Genomic DNA, 12,119 nt, shown 5'->3' with positions numbered 1-12,119 from the left:
AATCGATTTTGTGGTTGTTTGGTTACAGATGCTGTTATTGTTGCTACCCTTGTGGTCTCTGTATCGTAGGTACCAGTGCTTCTTTTTGTGTTTGTAGGGCAAATCCTGTATGGCTGGATCCTTTTTGCAGAAATTTGGAACTGGCGGCACAAGCAGAACATGAAGATGACTTGCCTGAGAACTTGAGTGACATCACTGATCTGTGGAACAGCCCAGCAAGAACTCATGTAACTATGTTTTTTTTTCTCTAGTATGAATAAAGGTATGAATGATCATTTTCAGAATTTTGGTCTGTCACTTTCCTTTACACAAAATGTAATTGCACCCCCATTGTGTTTACACAAACACTGATCCTGGTCTGTACCCCCTTTAAAACTAAAGGTATATTGTTACATTCTAGTCTAGTACTTAGTATTAACACTTATCCCGCAAAGGGCCAAAACACAGCAGACAGGTAATTGTAGAGTAAAGTGTATGTAAAGCTAAAAATAAAATTTCTATATATTGCAGCTTACATGTCTTTAGATGTGCTTACTGCAATAATTTTTTTTTTTCCCCCTTTATTTTATTCTAATAGTCCTGCAGATGATACACATCCTGTCCCAGGGGGGCAAAACATACTCTTGTTTTTTGCTCGTTGTTTTCTCCACTAGCTAAAAAATACAATATAACACATATCGAATAAAATCCTAGTTAGTAATCACACAGTGCTAAGGAGTAGCCAATAAATTAATAAATATAAAGTGCAGGTGCTAAAAAAGACCATAGTGAAAGAAACTTTGTGTAAACTTATGTTACAATAATGAACAAAAACACATAGGTAATTCTTCAGATAAATATTAAACCCTTCCCGACTGCCGCACGAAGATATACATCGGCTTCTCATCAGCATGGGTAGGCAAAAGGGCATACAGGTACATTTTATTAAAAAAGTTGGCCATAAGAAAAAAGTTGAAGCAAAGGGATATGGTTGCGTGTTTAAACTGCTGCCAATATCCACTAGAAAATGGCCACTATATCATCTATTAATGTGGGGCTACAAGAAAATGGCCGCTCATTTAAACATAATTGTATAGCTACTTAAGGACACTTCCAGGGCCGATCTTTTATCCCTGATTAAGCCATGTCATCGTGAAGCTACGCATCGGAACAGATAGTCACCGGAAGGGATGTCAGCTTGCGAGCTCGCCACTTGTGGTGCTGTGCTTTGTTAGTTTACTTTTTAATGTGAGTACATTCTGCTCTTTTTTTAATAAAACTTACCTGGCCACACTATACTTCATGATTTGGATCTCCATTTTTTTCTCTCTCCTATACACCATATTGGATCTGGAGCTTCCCCCTCCTTTTCTTATATCTACTGCTTAGTTAAACAAAGAAAAATTCCTACTGGCCTATGGCAGGAACCCGGATTACCTCCGTCGCCTTTACATTTTCTCATGCCATTACCTTACGGCAATGAGGTAAGGGACCACCTTGCACAGAGCTGTAATTTACACTGAAGAACTCTATCACCAAGTCACCAATAATTTCCCCTGGATCTGCACTAAGTGCTATTTTGACTAGCATGTCACTATTCTAGTTCATCCTTATATGGACTTCCTTTATACTATTAGCACGTTAATATTTATCTGAAGAATTACATATGTGTTTTGTTTCATTATTGGAACATTAGTTTACACAAAGTTTCTTTCACTACTGTCATTTTTAGCACCTGCACTTTATATTAATTCATTTATTGGCTACTCCTTAGCACTGTGTGATTACTACCTAGGATTTTATTCCCTATGTGTTTTATTGTATATTTACTTAGCCAGTACCTGCAGCGCAACATCACGCATTGATTTTTATCCCATTCACTATTTGGATTTTGGTTGACCTATTTGTTTGCTGCAACTAGGATTTTATCCCTGCTATTATAGGTAGCGTGGGATTACTCCCTTCTCTTTCTAGTAGTTTACAAAGGATAGTTTAAAAGGAAAATATGATATTTTGATATGACACTGCATTTTGGCAAGATCAACAGTTCTTTGTCATTACTTGCCCAAAATGTGCCTAGCTAAAAAATTAAAACTAATGCAACCACCACATCTACAGATTGGTAAACTGCAATATTTTACAGTTTTGTTTTTGGTTTCAGATATCCTTTAACCACTTGCCCATTTGGGCACTTAAACCCGCTTCCTAACCAGACCAATTTTCAGCTTTCAGTGCTCTCACATTTTGAATGACAATTACTCAGTCATGCAACACTGTACCAATATGAGATTTTTGTCCTTTTTTATATACAAATAGAGCTTTCTTTTGGTGGTATTTATTCACCACTGGGTTTTTTATTTTTTGCGCTATAAATGAAAAAGGACCAAAACTTTTGTAAAAAAAAATGCATTTTTCTTTATTTCTGATATAAAATTTAGCAAATTAATAATTTTTCTCCATAAATTTTGGCCAAAATTTATACTGCTACATATCTTTGGTAACAATACCAAAATACGTGTATATTGTTTGGTCTTTGTGAAAGATATAGAGTCTACAAGCTATGGTGCCAATCACTGAAAATTGATCACACCAGAACTGATGGCTCATTTCTTGAGACACTAACAAGGCAGGAAAGTACAAATACCCCCCAAATAACCCCTTTTTGGAAAGTAGACAGTCCAAGGTATTTAGTAAGAGGCATGGTGAGTTTTTTGACAATGTATTTGTTCCCAGAATTCTTGGCAAAAAATAAGATTTTTTCTTTCTTTTTTCTTTTTCCACAAAATTGTCATATAACAGGTTGTTTCTCACACACAGCATATGCAGACTACAAATGACACCCCAAAATCCATTCTGCTATTCCTGAGTATGGAAATACCACATGTGTGAGACTTTTTTTTACAGCCTAGCCACAAACAAAAGCCCAAAATGCAGGGAGCACCATAAGGCGTTCTAGGGACATAAAATACATATTTTGTTTCTTGGCTGCCTCTTGCACTTTTGAAGGCCCTGGAGCATAGGACAATGTAAACACCCAAAAAAAAGACCCAATTTTGGAAAGCAAACACCCTATGAGGCATAATGAGTCTTTTGAACATGTCATTTTTTCCCACAAGTTTTTGGAAAATTTGGAAAGAAAATGAAAACGCATTTTTTGTTACACAAAGTTGTCAATTTATACAATATTTCTAACACATAGCATGTACAAAGCAAAAATTACACCCCAAAATACATTCTGCTACTCCTATCAAATATAGCTATACCACATGTGTGAGACTTTTACACAGCCTGGCCACATACAGAGGCACAACATACAGGGAGCACAATCAGGTGTTCTAAGGGCATACATTTCAAATCTAATTTGACTACCTATTACACTTTTGTGAGGCTCTGTAGTGTAACTGTAGGGACATGGATGTGGCATGGATGAGCACTGATGTGGCATGGATGAGCACTGGTGTGGCATGGATGTGGCACAGATGAGTATTGATGTGACATGGGTGAGCAATGATGTGGCATGGATGTGGCACAGATGATCACTGATGTGGCATGGATGAGCAGTGATATGAAATGAATAAGCACTGATGTGGCATGGATGAGCATGAATGAGGCATAAATGAGCCATGGATGGGGATAGATGAGCCCTGGATAGGGATTGATGAGCCATGGATGGGGATGGATGAGCCATGGATGAGGATGGATGATCATGAGTGAGGATGGATGAGGCAGGAATTGGCACGGATCAGCTCTGTGGGCACTTCAGATCCAGCCTACAGCACTGCTGCACTCAATCTCTCCCCTCTCCTTCCACACTGTATCGATCGGTACGGAGAGGGAAAGAGCTGAACCGAGAACCAAGAGCGATCATGTGGTATAAGGCTGCTATGATTAGCCCTTTACCGTGATCCGTGATGTGCGATTCTGGGAGGATGTTCTAGTACCCCCTTCCAGAATTATCTGACCGTGCTGTAGCCATCATTCAGTTATAGCCTGGTCGGTAAGTAGTTAAAAGAGAATAGACAACAGTTATTCTCTCAAAGACCAACAGAGTCATTTGTTTTTTCTATTCCTTCTACACCATTTGCTCTATTACTTGCATAAGAACAATAGTTGTTACCTTGTGTGTATTTGAATATAAATATGTCTATCTTATGGTATCATAGGCCTAGGCCTAGCCAAGAAACCCTTAAAGCTGTTTATTCTATAGGGTACTTTTGGACGAGAACCAACTGCAACCAAACCAGAGGATGATCGTTACCTTCGTGCTGCAATTCAAGAGTATGACAACATTGCAAAGCTAGGGCAGATTATGCGTGAAGGGCCCATTAAGGTGAGGCTAAGAATTGTTGGTAAATGTAATTTATATATACTCTCTTATTACATTGTAATCTAGGTCAAATGGTTGAAATTCTTTAAAATATGATAGAGACAAACCTAACATACAACTAGCTAATAGTTTAACACACAGCTGTATATATACGTGAACTTTTTTTTTTTCATCGGCCAAATTATTTGTAATGGTGTCAAGCTAGTCATGTGACACGGACACCCCTGCCAGACAGTATGGCCCCCATCATGTATGTCTCAATGTTATACTGGCCAGGATATACTGGCTGAACCTCAGGCACAACTCTTTTTACCTGTCCTTGTTTATGAAATTCCATTATCAGGGTTTATATTTTGTTCTTTGTATGGCAGATTTACTTTGCATAATTTCTTATGACCGCAATCTGAGTGGTAGTCTAAGGCCCCTAGTTCCAAGACCTTTCCATACATACCGTATTTGATATATGAAGTTGAGGAATTGATGTATATTTGACAAAACTGTGAGATCCTCTGAACTACTATTGACGTTACAGTGTATATTAATGATGCACTGTGTATATTGGAATCTCAATATCAGAGAATAGTTCAGGGCTAATTATCATTTTAATTCTTCATTGTTACTGAAAGTAAGCTGATTTTCAATTGGGTTTCAGACATTTGTGTCCTGCCTACAATGAAACAAAGTTTAATAAAACGGAGCACTTATTTGAGATGGCAAAGAAAAACTGAACCTTCTAGCATATTAGAAAATTGCTTGTATGCATGTTAGTATATTTAGATTTTATTTTATTTCAATAAAACGTCTTTAAATCCCTATTACCATCATCCGCACACAGGGGTCACTGCTGAAAGTCGTACTGGATGATTATATGAGATTGAAAAAGTTATTAGCACAAAGAATGGTTAATAAGGCCACCACCAGCACTGGTGACCATTCCTCAGTCACAGAGGTATATTGTCTTACATTGTGTGCAGGCTAAAAAGCCTGGTGTGTCTCTAAGGGTGTAGTGGGTCTGCATGGTGTGTTATTTATCACTCTCCCTATCTCACTGTATCTTTCTGTATTGATTAACATTAATAATAGTCACTAGTATTTTTGGTAGGTTGATAGGTACAAAAATGTTTCTTTTTGTTAATGCATAAGGTATAATCATAAAGGTAAGCATGCTAAATCTTTAAGACCTTGTACACACGGGCTTATGAAAATATGCGTGTTTACGCATGTATGGTGTTTCAGCTTTAATGCATTCTACTAGGCAGAATTTTATGCACATGTTCACTCATTTTTTCAGCCCAAAATCTTCTCTCAGAACATGCCTCTGGTTTTTGTTTCTGCTTCTAAATGCTCCCCTTCAAATACTCCTGTAAAAGCCTATGCGTGCATGGTCACATAGGTTTAGTATAGAGGTACCTTTACAGGTTGCAAAAAGAAAACTGAATGCCTGTATATGCTGTGTTTAAGTTCCACCTTCGATTCACACCTCTTCATTGAAATTTTCAGCAAACTGTCACCCTATTCGGTCAGCAGTTTGGTGTGCTACTTCACCAACCACAATGCAGAAACTGGGCAGGATGGCCACACCAGGCCGTGGCATACACATAAATCTGGCCTATTGTTTCTATAGAATAAATGTTATTGATTGATTATTTCTGATTCTGATTTACTGTAGCTAGTACAAGAAATCTGAAGATGGATTATGTTAGTTACACTAAACATATGGAAGCCAAAAATTAGGCATAGACAGCGGTCTTAGGTTGCAATCCGCGCCTGCAATCTGCCCTCAAACTGCTGCTGCATTCATTCCAGTGTGAAAGCCCAAGGGTTTTCACGTTGGAGCGGTGCGCTGGCAGGACGTCAAAAAAAGTCCTGCCAGCAGCTTCTTTGGAGCGGTGAAGGATTGGTGTGTTTACCACTCCACCACCACTCCTCCACCACTGCTCCCCATTGAAATCAATGGGCATGGCTGCATTACCATTGGCAAAACGCCGATATTGCGGCATATTGAGGGCGGTTTTAACCCTTTCTCGGCTGCTAGCGGGGGTTAAAAGCGCCCCACTAGCGGCCAAAATGTTCTCCAAATCCGACTGTAAAACGCCGCTGAAAATAGCAGCGTTTTACCGCCGACACTGAAAATAGCGGCATTTTACCGCTGGGCACTAAGGGTGGCTTGGTGTGAAAGCCGTCTTAGCAGGCACACAAGCAGCCCTACTTAATGTGGAATTCCAGTCAAAACCTAACTAACGCTAAACCTACACTCTGCCACGTTCTAAGCCTAATCTATCTAACCCCGTAAAGCAAAAATCTCTATATATACACACCTTTTCTGCAGCCATTTCCAGTCCAGTCTCCAGTGGCAGATGCCGTGTGCAGGAGAGAACCGTCAAGGGATGGGAAATGCCTGGGAAGTGACATCACCCATAGACTTACTATGGGGCTTCCGTTGTCAGTTGCCTCTCCTGCACATGCCTGCAAACTGAAGCTGCAGCTGACAGCTCAGCATGGGACCAAACTAGATTAGCCTTTGAATGTGGCAGAGAGTAGGTTTAGAGTTAGTTGACTTTAAGGTGGCCATCTTTGCTGTGAGGGAGAGAGTTTAAGCAGCAAAAATATTCACCTCATTACAGCCATGGGAATCATGTAAACATTTCTTTAGATATAGTCTGAAAAAATCTTGTCTTGAAGTGAAATTGCATCCCCTTACCCCTTGCACCTGACTCCCCCTTTTTATACCTTGAACACTATCCAATCACCATATTCTTCCTGAACTGAGGCTGCCACATGGCGACTCCAGTGATGCAACCGTACATAGGGTTTGGGTTTATTTGTAGGTCACGTGGTGCATCAGGTGACCTACTGCAATACCTGCACTAAAAGTCCTTTCATCTGGGAAGGGGTCAAACAATATAGAGTAAGGGTGTGTGTCGATGGGTGAATACAGCTTGTACTCAGGTGCATTAATGCCTGCACTTGGAATCAGTTTGAGATGCATCTGAAATTGAGAGTACATTGGCAGGTCCATTTGACTTGCAGTTAACCTTTTTCTGACCTGAATTTCTGACCCCATTTTAAGATGCATCAGCCTGCTTTAAGTTGCCTTTTATATCTACTGACGTGTATGGGGAGAGGAGCAGTTCTAAAGCAAGTCAAATCCAGCGGACATGCCCTAAAGGAGCTGTAGCCATGACTTCTTTCTTATTTTGAGCAACATTTTTAGAAGTACTAAGTATACTGGGGGACGTTTCTCAATTCTATTGCACAGCAAGGCATTGCTAAGCAGGAACATTGAGACAGATCATGTGACAGATTTATAAGGTTGTAAATGCCTGCCTTGGCTGCTCTAAAGTCGCACTGCAGTTGAATGAACACTAACCCACATAACTTCCTGATTATGAGCTTGTTTAAGTTTAGTAATAAAATTGGATGCATACCTTGCAAATCTGTCGCAGTTGGCTGCCTCGGAATTCAGACACACAGGTCGCAAATACACTGAAACCCTGTCACATAGACTGTGTTAGTGAGAGGCATCCTGATTTTCCCCTGTGCCACTAAGCCCGCTAATAAATGTCCTCCATTGTGTAACTTTTAGATTAAAGTTCCACTTTGAGTGTTCAAGCAGAAAACAGTTTTCAGTGGGAATTAGCCAGTTTGACATAGTCGAGGATGCTAATCAGACAAACAATATTAATCATTCACAAAGTAATACCATCTTATTTTGTGTTTTAGTTGATTCAGAATGACTTGGATGAAGATGAGGATCAAAGCCCAAGACACGGATCGCTACGCTTCAAACACAAGCAGCCAATTGAATTGAAAGGACAAGATGGAATCCACATTGTTCATGGTAGCACAGGGACTCTCTTGAATTCTGACATTAACAGTTTACCAGAGGAAGATCAGAGAGTCCTAGGGCGTTCTCTGGAGACTCTTAGCACAGACAATTGTGTTTTTAATGACAGAAATGCCCGCACAGAATCTGCCAAGTCCACTCCGATGCACAAGTTGAGGGATACTATTGAGGAGAGCCCTCTGGAGATAACAGAATTATGACTAGAGGTGGCCTCATTGGTCTAGCAGTTAAGAAGAGCGTACTGAGCCACCGCTTCAGCATTGTGGCAAAAAAAAAAAAGTAAAGGGGGCGGCTGATGTGAGCGCAGTTTAGGCTGCCAAGAGTCTGTATGCAAAATGACCAGCGCCCCACCATCCAGGGCAGATGAGAAGGCTATATGAAAAGAAAATTTCCCTTCTAAAAAAATGCAGAGATTATCTTCAACTGTGACTGGAGGGAGTGTACTCACACCATATCGCAGTGTTTCTGGTGGCTGTCAGACGTGAATGGACACCAATTGTGTCAACAGGGTTGAAAATAATGCTAAGAATGGCTTGGTACTAAGAATTCTTTTCTGCTGGCAGTGTTTTAAAACTTCCCTAGTGTTTAAAAAAACATACCTAAAAGACCCCAACACTGGACAGAAACACTGCCACTAGGCCTGTGAGGTCATAACACGCTCAGAACTTTAGGTGAATGTCTTTCAGTTGTGCTGACTTACCAAAACGACACAAGTTTTCGATCACCACTTCCAGGACTTCTGAAAGAGTTATAGTGTGTCATTTTAATTTATTTTTAAATGTATGTGAATTTTGTGTTTTCTTTTTTCTCTTTTTTTTTAAATGTTTGTTATGATGAAGAAAACAAAATGATGAATGAACAAAGTCTCGGTTATTTCAGCTAAAGGTGCTAATAAGCTTCAAGGTGAATGTGGCTATGCGGGTCCACAAAGTTTAAAGCTGAACTCCAACTTTATTTTCACTAGAACTGAATGGAATGATCAATCCCAGCATAAATCATACCTCTGTATCATGTTGCTCTGTTGTCTGCAGATCCCCTGATATTCTGGGTTTAGTTGTGGCTATGTATCATGTGACACTCTGTATATCCTTCTAAAAGACTCTGTCCACAGCCACTTCCTGCAGCAGCTAGAGGCTGTAACACTCTCTTTTAGACTCTGCAAATGATGTAACTTCCCCCACAGCTCTGATGATGGGAGGGATTGAATACATCCTAATTGGCATTCAATCCCACCCACTCACACTTACAGGAAGAGTCCAAACCTCCCAAGTCCCACCTCACAGATCACAACATTCTTCAAGAAGGATATCCCTTCATACATAGGCTGTGCTGCTGCTGGTGCTGGGCAGGATTGAATGGCTCACTATTAACATTGAATCTTGCCCAGTTAAATATGCCGACCAGTGTGAACATGGAAAGTCTCACCCCTCAGATCTTGCCCTCTCAGATCGCTACTTTCTGTGAAGTGATTAATTTATCTATGACGGAAATACCTTCATAATAACCACCCCTAGCCCTTCCTCTTAGTCTTGCAGTAAGTCGTTATTCTTTGGCATGCTCTAAGACAGGAATTGCTGAGGAGGAAGTATGACACATTTACACCTTTCCCCACCTACATGAAGGCCCATGGACACCCAGAGTAACCCTAGGACCCACCCACATTAACTCCCAGAACGGGTACTCCCATAGCCTGCGGAGCTACATAGGATAGGATCTTAGGGCATGTAGTATCAGGACTGGAAAAAGAAGGAAACAGGAAGTCAAAGAATTTTGAAATTCAGCAAGGAGTAGGTGTGACATCTGTGAAGTTTGGGCTTGTTTAGCTCAAGTGTAGCACCTGCTAGCAAGTACAGTCCACACCAAATGTTTCCATTTCAGGGCCTATTGGTCCACTTTTATTTAGGAAAGTTCAAACAAAGCTCCATTAACCACTTACAGACCGGACCATTTTGCTGGTCAAAGACCAGACCACTTTTTGCGATTCGGCACTGCGTCGTTTTAACTGACAATTGCGCGGTCGTGCGATGTGGCTCCCAAACAAAATTGACGTCCTTTTTTCCCACAAATAGAGCTTTCTTTTGCTGGTATTTGATCACCCCTGTGGTTTTTATTTTTTGTGCTATAAACAAAAATAGAGCGACAATTTTGAAAAAAACGCATTATTTTTTACTTTTTGTTATAATAAATATCCCCCAAAAATATATAAAAAAACATTTTTTTCCCTCAGTTTAGGCCGATACGTAATCTTCTACATATTTTTGGTAAAAAAAATCGCAATAAGCGATTATTGATTGGTTTGTGCAAAAGTTATAGCATTTACAAAATAGGGATAGTTTTATAGCATTTTTATTAATAATTTTTTTTTTTTTACTAGTAATGGCGGCGATCAGCGATTTTTATTGTGACTGCGACATTATGGCGGACACATCGGACATTTTTGACACATTTTTGGGACCATTGTCATTTATACAGTAATCACTGCTATATAAATGCAGTGATTCCTGTGTAAATGACACTGGCAGTGAAGGGGTTAACCAGGGGGTGGCAGTGTAGGGGTTAAGTGTTCCTAGGGGTGTGTTACTAACTGTGGGGGGGTTGGGCTTTCATTTAGTGAACACTGATCTCTGCTCCACTCACATGGAGCAGAGATCAGTGTCACTAGTTGCTAGGCAGAATGGAGAAATGCTGTTTACACGGCATTTCCTCCATTCAGACGTCCCGTGAGACGATCGCGGGTATGCCCGCGGCGATCGAGTCCGCGAGTCCCGCGACCGGACTCACGGGGGTCCCGACCAGCGCGGGAGCGTGCCGCCGGCGGCACGCTCCCGATGGCAGGGCGGCATTGAAGATTGGATGTACCTGTATGCCAATATGCCTGCCCGTGCCATTCTGTCGACGTACATCGGCGTGCGCTGGTCGGGAACCGGTTAAACATAATCAAAGCATTTTCCCTCGCAGGGGGTTTTGTACCATCAATACCAAATAGTGGCAAAGTCAGGCCTCCTGGCTTATACATACAGCAGTGCTGCCCAGGCCTTCCACTTCAGGCTTTTGTCTGTCTCCCACAGACCATTTCCTTGCCAACACTGTCCATATAGATAGCAGCTCACTCGCTGCTCTGACCCTCAAGCTTGGGTCTCTGGTTTTCACAGTGCACGCATGCACTCTCTGGCTTCTTCCTTGCAAGCCTGGACTCCTCATGAGGATGGAGCCCAGAAGCATGATCTGGTGTCTATTAGTAGGCCAGCACACACTTGACCAGACTGTGAGCTGATTATTCACAAAATCAGGACCCAGGACTGGGGATTTTATCCCACCCAGATTGCTAGGAAACAATCCCCGGGCTCCAGGTCCCAAAGTGGACTTTTCTAAGCAATGAGGAAACAGAAAAGCCAGTTTCCTCCCAAATAAGAAAACCCCCTGGAGCCACTCAACCTGCCTAGTTGAGAATCCTGCGTCATCACCCTGGTGGGGTACCACACTGCCACACATCAAAGACACAGTTACACATAAACTGACAGTAGGGTTTTGATGCATCTGTTGTTTTGGGGATGAAAAGCTGGAGTTCTTATTTAATCTGACCTTACCTCACATAAGTAAGATATGAATGGTCCTAAAGCTCAACTTCAGCCAAAATACGTATTTGCTTATGTTTGCTTTTGAGTGAGGATGAGTTAGAAGGTCTATCAGCTTTTTATTGTCCCCCATGACCCCATTGGGGAAATTTTACCCCACTTCTGGCGAAAAAAGTGGAAGTAATGGGATCACCCTAGTGTAAGCGAAAAAAAAAAAAAACTGACAACGGCTTTTATTGCACATTAAACAATATTTTATCTCTGTCTCATTTTACTTACTTCCTCTCTCAGTGACCCCAAGATGTAAGGGGACAGCTGCTGAAAGCCTTCCAAAAACAGCTATAAAACCTGACGTAGAATATATCCCTTCCCTACTCTGACAAATAAAATA

The 12,119-nt window shown here is 41.0% G+C and overlaps 1 protein-coding gene across 2 annotated transcripts in view; it reads left to right on the top strand.

The window, feature by feature from the left end:
* The window catches only part of CDH23 (cadherin related 23), a 1,769,196-nt gene extending 1,760,192 nt beyond the window's left edge, over window positions 1–9,004 (top strand). The window contains exons 65-68 of one of the 2 annotated variants that reach the window (XM_077454575.1): window positions 98–227; window positions 4,187–4,309; window positions 5,142–5,255; window positions 8,030–9,004. In XM_077454575.1, coding sequence (XP_077310701.1) covers window positions 98–227; window positions 4,187–4,309; window positions 5,142–5,255; window positions 8,030–8,353 — 691 coding nt within the window. In that variant the 3' untranslated portion in view covers window positions 8,354–9,004. The remainder of the gene's footprint in view (window positions 1–97; window positions 228–4,186; window positions 4,310–5,141; window positions 5,256–8,029) is intronic. The other variant, XM_077454574.1, reaches the window with a different exon arrangement.
* Window positions 9,005–12,119: the final 3,115 nt, after the last annotated feature.

The sequence above is a fragment of the Lithobates pipiens genome, unplaced genomic scaffold (assembly GCF_037356315.1).
Source record: "Lithobates pipiens isolate NorthernLeopardFrog02 unplaced genomic scaffold, aLitPip1_a1.2 Scaffold_25, whole genome shotgun sequence".
Taxonomy (NCBI): domain Eukaryota; kingdom Metazoa; phylum Chordata; class Amphibia; order Anura; family Ranidae; genus Lithobates; species Lithobates pipiens.
This window is presented reverse-complemented; position numbering and strand designations above follow the sequence as displayed.